The sequence below is a fragment of the Eschscholzia californica genome, unplaced genomic scaffold (genome assembly GCF_041429995.1).
Source record: "Eschscholzia californica isolate CP2 unplaced genomic scaffold, dmEscCali1.0.p SCAF_4, whole genome shotgun sequence".
Classification (NCBI taxonomy): domain Eukaryota; kingdom Viridiplantae; phylum Streptophyta; class Magnoliopsida; order Ranunculales; family Papaveraceae; genus Eschscholzia; species Eschscholzia californica.
The window spans coordinates 19,505,537-19,515,285 of record NW_028238461.1 but is presented as its reverse complement, the minus strand read 5'-3'; the positions used below and the strand labels follow the sequence as shown (position 1 = coordinate 19,515,285).

Genomic DNA, 9,749 nt, shown 5'->3' with positions numbered 1-9,749 from the left:
TCATTTCATTGATCAAATTGGTGTGTTCAAAAGAGAATAATCTCTTACATTCTCTTAGACAAGTCACACACTGGTGAACATATTGCAAGTGTCTTGCATGATAAACTTATAAATGATTGGATGATTTCTGGAAAAATCTTTTCTCTTTCAATGGGTAATGCAAGTGCTGATATTGTTTTTGTATCTCGATTGATTCAATTGATGCCTCATTTGCCCTTGAGGGGTGAATTATTTCATGTTAGATGTTGTTGCCATATCTTAAATCTTGTGGTTCAAGATGGTTTGAAAGTCCCTCAGTTCAAGGACATGCTTACTCGATTGAAAGGAAACTTGGAATATATTGCTTCTTCTGAGACTCGAAATGCCCAATTTCGAGCCCATTGCGAGTCGAAAGGATTTGCGTCCAAGAACTTGCAGTTGAATGTGAAACATAGATGGAATTCGACATATCTTATGTTCAAAAATGCATTTCCATATCAAAGTGTGATAGATTCCTTTTTGTCTGATTGATCTCCCTCTTATGTTATATCCAAGTTTGAATGGTTACATGCTCATATGTTATGTAAATTTTTGTAGCCTTTCCACGAGACAACTACTTTCTTTTTCGTGGTTGAATATGTCACTTCGAATTCAGTTCTTGAATATTTGGTTGATATTGGAATGGTTTTTCATGATAACCGAAGTAATCAATTGTTTTCTGAAATTATTTTGTCAATGGAATCGAAATTTATTAAGTATTAGGGAGATACCCTGATTTTATTTGGTGTTGCATGTATTCTTGATCCTCACCACAACTCGACCTTTAGGAGCTTCTTTTGATGTTTTCTTTTTCAAACATTCAAAATTGTAAATAAGAAAAATAGTTATTTAGATGATTAGTTAGCGAAAACCAATTGTTTAGGTGATTAGTTAGCATGGTTCACTAAAACTTAACACATCATTAGAGATTGACATAATACTTACGGGCCAAATTCATTTACACTGCAATTGATGTAGCTTATATATTCACCCAGTTCAATGAAATGAAACGCAATTCTTCAAAAAGAAAAAAGGATACTTCCTCCGTCCTATTTTGTTTGTAGTTTTGGGGAATTCGACTTATTAAGGATAGTTATTTATTATTGACAAATATAAAAACTTTTCTTAAACTATCCTCATTTAATATAGATTATTTCATTGAATACAACATTGTTAGAAATGTAAAACAAATTGGAATCTTTTAAAAGTATTCAGACTAAAGGATAGTTTTGGAAGTTTCATCGTGTTAATAATTAAATGAATGTTATAAAAGAAAAGTGAACAAGCATCTTGGGACATCCATAAGAGTGGGGCTCGGGCTCCCAATTTTAGGAGCCCTTGAATTTTGGGAGCTACGGGGCTTTTCTCAATTCCAACGTCGTGCTCCCAACAGGGGCTCTCAAATTCAAAATATGTGTATGTGTGGTGTACGTGTGTGGGATTTGTTCTTAAATTTTCAACCATGAAATTATGGGCTCTAAAAATTAAGGGTAGATCTTGTAGAGCACTTGTGGACTACTAAAGATCGCAACGACTAACGGAACTACTATCGTTATTTTACTTATTTTTATGTATTTCGACTATGTGTTTGTGAGGGAGTTAGTTTACTTTATTATGTATTTGGTTTTCAATCAATGAAGTGTTATTTAAAAAAATACATTTAATAAAAGTTACATTAAAAAAATTCTAGATTTTTTAAAGAAATACATTTGGGGTTGGAAACCCTCCAACCCGGACTCCCATTTGGGAGCCCGGAAGCATGGGGCTCTCGGGTTGGGCAATGTGTGCTGGGGCTTCAAATTGGGAACCCCAGCCTCCTTCCTATACACTGGTTTTGCTCTAAAAGAAATAAGAACAAAACAAATCGGGCGAGATTATTACTTTAAGCTAACACATAACTTGTTAGGTTGAGTGGGTATTCAAAAAACTATCAATGCAGGACTATAGTATAAATGAAAAGACAAATGTAGTGCTTTTTCTTTATCTAACTTGAATTCAAACTTCAAAGGTCAACAAAAAAAAATTCGAACTTCAAAGTTTGAATGACTCCAACCAAACGTTAGAATATTTGTTAGGGTGATTTTAAAAAGTGTTTCTTGAAAGTGTCAATGACGTCTTTTTATTCACATTCTCCTTTCGATTTTTTGTTGAGGGGAGCGCCAATAACACTTTATAGAGAAGCCTTTACAGGACCAATCCTGGCATTTTGGTGGCCCGAGGCGAATTGTAAGGATGTGATCCCTGTGCTTTAATTTTCATCACATTTATACGAACTTCAGCAGATTCTCATTTGCAATTATTTTGGAGCTTAATGGAGATAATATATTATAAAATATTATTTATTTTTTTGAGAATGAGACTACGATTTACGTTAGTCGTTACTAGGCATTGATACATCAGGAAGATGTGATAAGCACGATTACCGCCTAATTTAAACCATGAATGAAAGAGGCCTCAAGTCCGACAAAAATTACGTTATTTACTTTATTGATAGCCTAAATCTTGATAGCGAACTGCTTTCACCGAGACTCGATCCCACGATCTCATGGGCTTAAGAGGGGTTTCTAGCAGTTGCACCAAAGGCTGGTGGACAAATAAAAGAAAATAAAATATTTTTGGATAAAATATTTCTTGAAGTGGATTAGTGTCTAGTGGCCTCCTGTAGTTTTTTCTTGTGTATCTGGTTAAGTGGTCGAACGACATCTTGAAAATAAAATATTTTTTGTTCTTTATCCTAATATTTTCAATATGACCCTTCTAAAATTATAATTTTGTACAAATAAATAAATTGATTAGACGCAGAATCTAATAGCAGTTTTTGAAGAATGATATATATATATATATATAGCCTCTAGATCATGCATCTAATATTCTAATCTATTAATTGATTTGATGACTTAATTTTTGAAGAAAAACTTATAAGTTATACCTAGTCGGAATATTGTTATACCAACCTAACATATGAAGACCGTGATTATTGTCCAACATATTCAAGAAACAAAGTTGTAGTTGTATGATTTCATGCCATCATTTTATTAGATAAGGTGCTAGAGACATTTAAGTTCTATAAAATTTGTAATTTGTTTATGAGATTAGTTGTAGCTCATTTAGTTAAGTACGAGATTAAGTATTTGAATCTTACAATTGGGAGGAAAATATCAATAATTAGTGAACATTTGTAAATGCAAATTATTTTGCAATCATAAATACATAGTAGAAAAAAACTTTTAAAAATAAGGTCCAGGGAATTCAAATAGCTACAATAGTCATTTAGTTAACCTTTTCACAACTGAAACTAATTTAATAGATAAACTGACTTTGCTTAATCCTCAAATGTGGCCCCCTTGGTCTTGAGACCCGAAGCGAGGCTTTGCCTGTTCTGCCCTTAGGGTCGGCCCTACGCCTTTACAGTTACTCTATTTGTTATTGTCTAATTTGCAATGTCTTAGATGAATAATTTGGACAATTTTTGCTCAATTTGAATCAGACAATTCACATTAATAAGACTCAGACTAGTCAAATCAAGAATGCAAAAAACTAAGGTGCTGTTTGTTTTTTTCTTTGCGTCTGAATCTGAATTATCTGAATCTGAATTGGTTGAACTGAAATGACTCAATCTGAATTGGTTGAATTTTTTTCCAAGTTAGAGTGTTTGTTTTCTCGTCTGAATTATTATGTCTGAATCACCATTTTGACACTTCTACCCCCACTGTTAAATTTCTTGACCGAGTACACCATAATAGAAAAGTGTAAACTAGGAAAAAAAATTTAAACATCTTCTTCAGGAAAATCAATTCTCCCTTTTCCTCTCTACCTCAAACCCATACTCAAACTTTCTCTCTCTATTACTTCAAACACTCATATTTCAGTTCTTTGAAATTGTTGGTATAGAATTCGATCTGGGCGACAGAGAAAACAAAATTAGGTTGTAACCATTGAGATCAGATCTAATCCTTTTTAACTTCAACAACGATTGATAAGATTTCAAACCCATGAAGTTTGTATAGGAACCCTATTATCAAACACTATTGGTTCATAAATCTAAGCAGCAAGAACATTAAGAAAAACCAAAAAAAGGGGGAAACCCCTTTCTTTTCTTACCTAAAGCGATCTGAAGTTATAAGCCATAAAGGCACTAAGTTGTGATTCAAAAATCATCACCTTCATTACCAACGACATCTAGAGGGGGAAGATTGAGATCAAATGGAAGTGGTTTCTAGGAAGCAGAAATAATATCTTTTACATCTCCATTACCATGATCAACTACAGAAGGTAAGACACAATCAGTAAGACATTCGTCTATGGTCATCGATGGCCTTTGAATTTGAATTTGTTGATGATCGTCGACGTTAGGGTTAGGGTTTGGATGATCAAAAGAGAGAGAGAAAAATACTGATGTGGTGGTGACGGTGAGGTAAAGAAGGTAGATATAGAAGTAATTTTTTAGATTTTACAGGGGCAAAAAGGTCATTTTGTTTATTTCAGATGATTGCCCTTTTTTTCAAACTTGTTTCAAAGTCTGAAAAAAGTGGACATTATTCAGCCCGTTTCAGATCTCAGGCATATTCAGCAAAACTTTCAGATTGTGGTAAAGAAAAAAAACAAACATCTGAAATCTGAATTGGAGTCCAATTCAGATTTCAGATCTGAAAATACTAAAAAAACAAACAACACCTAAAATAGAAAAAGCATACACCACCAAAGTTTGTGCAAATTTGTACAAAAATTCCAAATTTCCATCTAGAGTTTGTATTAATGTAATTACAGAGCTTTTCTTTTAAACTTCTTATCAATTAGACGTTTGAGTTATGACATGCTAGAAATTCAAATCTCTCTGCTTGCAAATTTTAAATTTCTCTTTTTTTGACAAATATAAGAATATGTACCTACCAATTACAATATATAAGGCATGAGCATGGGCAAATATATGTACAATATTAAATAATTAATCTCTGCAAGCAACATAAAACCAACTAAATAATGTCAAAACCAGTGTAGTTAATGAATACTTGCTTAACGGATCGGCAGATGAAGAAGAGGATCCCTTGGGTTTGGGACGCTTTAATCCCACATCGATCATAATGTCGAATCTACAAGTCCCTTGAGATGGATCCTTAGTTGTTAAAACTCCTAAATTTGAGAATTCACAACTCCCTTTCTGCTGATTTGAAGTCTGAAAAAACCTATTAAAAGCATAAGAGGCATTGCTTTTGGCATCCAATGCGCCACAAGATGAGCCCTTTCCAAGACTCGTGCAATCAGCGTGACTGCACGCGTAGTTTATGCTCTCAACAAGATTTGGGTCCAAAGCTGTTGCTTCTGGTGACATTACGCACCATTGCTTTGCCAAATATTTTACATCCTTAGCCGGTACTAAATTTTTTCCGTTTCCCAAACTCAACTTGTACTTAGTTGTCCCGTCATAATTGAAAATACCCCAATGTCTTTCAAAATTCCCTGGCTGGATACTCTTTGCATCCTCATCAATTAGCCCGAATACGTATACCTCTGGTGGGCTTTTCCTTTTTGGCGTACCTTGCCCTTGAATGATCCGGTCGAAAAGGCCTTGATTGAACTTACGAGCGTACACAACGTTTGCGTTTGGATCACCATCAGTAGGCCAACCAACTTCACCAATAATGACGGGAACCGATGGGAACCCATTTTTCTCCAATGCCCAAATGAGAGTGTCGTAATTTGCTTCGAAAACATTTGAGTAAGAGATAGGTCCATCAAGAACCGGTGCAGAGGTTCCAGAGAAGAAAGCATAATCAATTGGGAAATGTGGGTCGGCATAGAGGCTAAGGAAAGGATAGATGTTAATTGTAAGAGGAGAAGCACTATCACTTAGGAATTTGACAATGGAGATCATGAGTGAGTGAATGTCCGACCGAAAATCACCTCCTGAAGGTAAACCGCTATCAGTTTGGTAGACGTCCGCGTTTAATGGGACGGTAACCTTAACTTGTTTACCTAAACCAGCTTTAATTAGGGCAGCTTGAATGTTCTTCATTGCTGGGAAGGTAGTTTGTGTGAAGGCCTCTGCATAAGTTTTGAGAAATGGTTCGTTACCCACGGCCACGTACCTGATAATGTATTACAGAAGTAAACGATAAATTAATTAAAAGTAATAGATGGAATATCTTTCAATTTGTCTGTATGTATGTTTATCGGTACATATGTTTGTCTGTCTGCATATCTGTCATATGTGTACGTAGGGGCGAGGAAACGAACTGGGTCGAGTACTCATGGGTTAAACCGGGGCAAAATAAAAAATTTCTGCGCACAACCAGCCCGGGAACTTTTTCACGAAAATACACTTTTCAGTATTTTTATTTCATAGAGGAGAAAGACAGACATGAAATTTTGGATTCCCACGAGCACTTCGGACTTTCAAAGGAAGTATCGGGTGGACGGGCTTTTGTTACACCATGTATGTATGTAAATAGGTACTTGCTTACCTTATATCAACACCATGTTTTGAAATATAAGAAGATACATTTTGGGTGACCCAATCTTCAGCAGCTTTGACACCAGAAGCAAGTTGAGCTAAGAATTCATTAGGTATTCCAAGCATAACTTGAATCCCAGAATTCCCAAGAGACATTAATGCATCAGGGTCCGGTTCGAAGAGCTTCACTTTATCGAACCCATTGTCCTTCAGCATTCTAACTACTATCTCACCAGGCAATGGATGTGTCGATCTTGTTCCCCAGTTAACACCGAACCCTTCCACTACATTCTTGTAAACGCCTACTTGACAGCAAACCATCAAGACAAAAAAGAACGGACCGAAACTACCCATTTTTCGACCCGTTCAATTGATCAATGATGATGAGAGTTCTAGTCTATTTGTTTATATAAATACCCCAACTAAAATTGCATAGTGTGAGTAGGAGTTTTAAATCCAAGAAAATAAAGAATCACTATAAACCCCATTATGTTATGTCCTAATTGTGAGAAAAGGCATATATAATATGCAAGTAAGGCATGGAATAGATTGAACTTGTGAGAGGTGGGTGTCTCATTACTTTTTATGTGATTCCTTACCCTAAAGAAAAATCTAATCTTTATATAATATGTTTTTATATGCTCATGATAGAGTAGAAAGGGCTGCCTAAAAAGGTATCCTTTTATTTATTTGTTAGTTGTACAAGTTAGAATTGTATTAAAAAAAGAGACCGTTTGTGTTTAGGCAACATAATTTAGCTCAAGAAGTGACAAACTTGAATAAAAGTGTATCAATTATATATTAGACACTTCACAAATATAATCGTATTTTTTCTTTTACAAAACGATCTCCAAATATATCGATCAACTAGGGGAAATAAAAATAAATGTTTCACCCATATTTTAGCTTGAAAGTGGATTTGATATTTATGATAGTAATTCCTCTTTCCCTTCTATTATCACAAGTTGACATTATGATATGTTGTTTCTTGAGTCATAAAACATGGTAATATATCTTAAGGTAGAATTTGTTGATTCAGGATTTCTGGTAAAGAAATTGTTTGAATGTGTGAATCAAAGCTTAATTAGAGCTAGCAAGAGTAAATGAGATTGTCTAATTTGAATGTAACTAAAAGAACAAAAATATTGATGTGTGGCTGCTATTAAAATGGGAGTATGTAATGGAGTAACAAATTTGAATGCAAGGACTTTCTCTTTCTAAGTTGTAACTCTTGTTGGGAATCTTTCAACAAAAAAACTCTTGTTGGGAAATTTTAAATGCACTCGCCATTTCTTTTTTTTTATGTACACTCACATCAAAGGTTCTTTTTTATTCAAGTCAAAGGAGATGTGACTCCATGTAACAAAATGGTGAGTGCATTTAACAAATCCAACTCTTCTTTGTTGATTTCACATAGCCAAAAACAAGAAAATAAGATCATCATTAGTCAAGAATTGTCCCATATCTACCGAACTAAACGTGGTTCGAAAAACTTCTTTGGTCTTAAACTCGATATGTCTAAAGCTTTTGATCGGATTGAATGGTCCTTCCTGGAATCCATTATGGCCAAGCTCGGCTTTGACGATCATTGGATTCGGCTTATACATACGTGTATTGCCACCTCTACCATGGCGGTCCTTATAAATGGTCGCCCGGGATCCACTTTTAATGTTACTAGAGGTATTAGGCAAGGAGACCCTCTGTCTCCTTTCCTCTTCACTTTGGTTATGGAAGGGCTGAGTCGCTTATTGACTGCTCAAAATAGCCCTCATAAATTCATTGGGATTAATATCCCCCGTTCTAAGTTCATGATAAATCACCTCCTCTTTGCTGATGACTGCCTCATCTTCGGGCTGAACTCTCTAGATAATATCAGTAACCTTCTCCACATCCTAAAGATTTTCAGCGAAACCTCGGGTCAAGTCATTAACTATAAAAAGTCCACCATCTTCTTCACCAAGAACACCCATCACAAATTCAAGAGAATGATTATCAAGTCTCTCAAAGTTCAGCAAGCTTCTTCTCTCGATAAATATCTGGGCACCAATCTCTTTATTGGAGCCAAGAAAAAACAAGCTTTCTCCTCTCTTTTGACCAAGTTCAGAATAAACTATCCAAGTGGCAGACCAACCTTCTGTCTCAAGCTGGTCGCTCCATAGTCATCTCGACTATTACGACGGCCGTTCCCCGATACCAGATGCAATGCTTTGGCCTCCCGAAGGGGATTAGCAACCGCATGGAGACCATCCAACGGTCTTTTTGGTGGGGAAAAACCAAAACGATTCATACCATTAAGTGGGCTGCTATATGCCGGCCCCGCAAATTAGGTGGTCTGGGATTCCGAGACCCGATCATAGATAATCAGGCTTTCCTCTGCAAACTTGCGTGGCGTCTACTCAAATTCCCGAATTCTCCATGGGCTCAACTACTCAAAGCTAAGTATTTTCCGAAGAATTCGAAACCTTTACCAGCTAAACAGTCTAACTCTTGGATCTGGAAATCTATAGTGGCGTGCATGCCAAAGGTCACTAATCTCATATTCTGGGATATCAATAGAGGTACTCATATTAATATTTAGGAGGATTATTGGATCCCAAATCATAAACCACCGATTCAGAATAGGCACAATTGCCCGTTTGACAAAATGGCGGATCTCATGTTAGACAATCAATGGAATATGAACATGCTAAATCTTTACTTTGATAATGATGTAGGTAAAGCGATCCTCAGTATCAATATCCAACCTAATGCTCAGGACACGATGATCTGGACTCTCACCAAATCAGGTAATTTTACGATCAAATCTATGTATAATCACTTAAGGTATGGTTCCCAAGACTATACGCCTACGGAATGGAATTTTATATGGAAAATCCCCACCATTCCGAGAATTAAACTATTCTTATGGAAATGTTGCACTAACAGTTTACCAGTTCGAGGAAAAATTGGCAAATATATAGGAAATATTTATACGTGTCTGTTCTGCGAACAGACGGAAACGATTGCTCATATTTTAATCCATTGCCACTTCGCCCGTGCGATTTGGCTGAACTTTGGTTTCAGACCAGATAACTTTACCAATATCCTAGAATGGATAATTTACTGAAAATCTATGACTATTGATAGAATGACGATGATGGCTAAAATAATGTGGTTTATATGGAAGGTGAGGTGCGAAAAATGTTTTTCTTCGAAAGACACTAATCCAATGCAGGTTATCACAATGATCCAAAATTATACTACATCAATCAAATTACCAACCGAAGGCGAGAAGGTGAAA

The 9,749-nt window shown here is 35.7% G+C and overlaps 1 protein-coding gene across 1 annotated transcript; it reads right to left on the bottom strand.

Annotated features, from left to right (window-relative positions):
- Positions 1-4,732: 4,732 nt before the first annotated feature.
- Positions 4,733-6,893, bottom strand: LOC147543469 (glucan endo-1,3-beta-glucosidase 5-like). The gene is made up of 2 exons (XM_086634878.1): positions 6,480-6,893; positions 4,733-6,104 (listed from the first exon to the last, which is right to left on the bottom strand). The coding sequence occupies exons 1-2, from the start codon at positions 6,821-6,823 to the stop codon at positions 4,964-4,966; spliced, it is 1,485 nt and encodes a 494-aa protein (XP_086491004.1). The 5' UTR covers positions 6,824-6,893; the 3' UTR covers positions 4,733-4,963.
- Between the last annotated feature and the right edge of the window lie 2,856 nt (positions 6,894-9,749).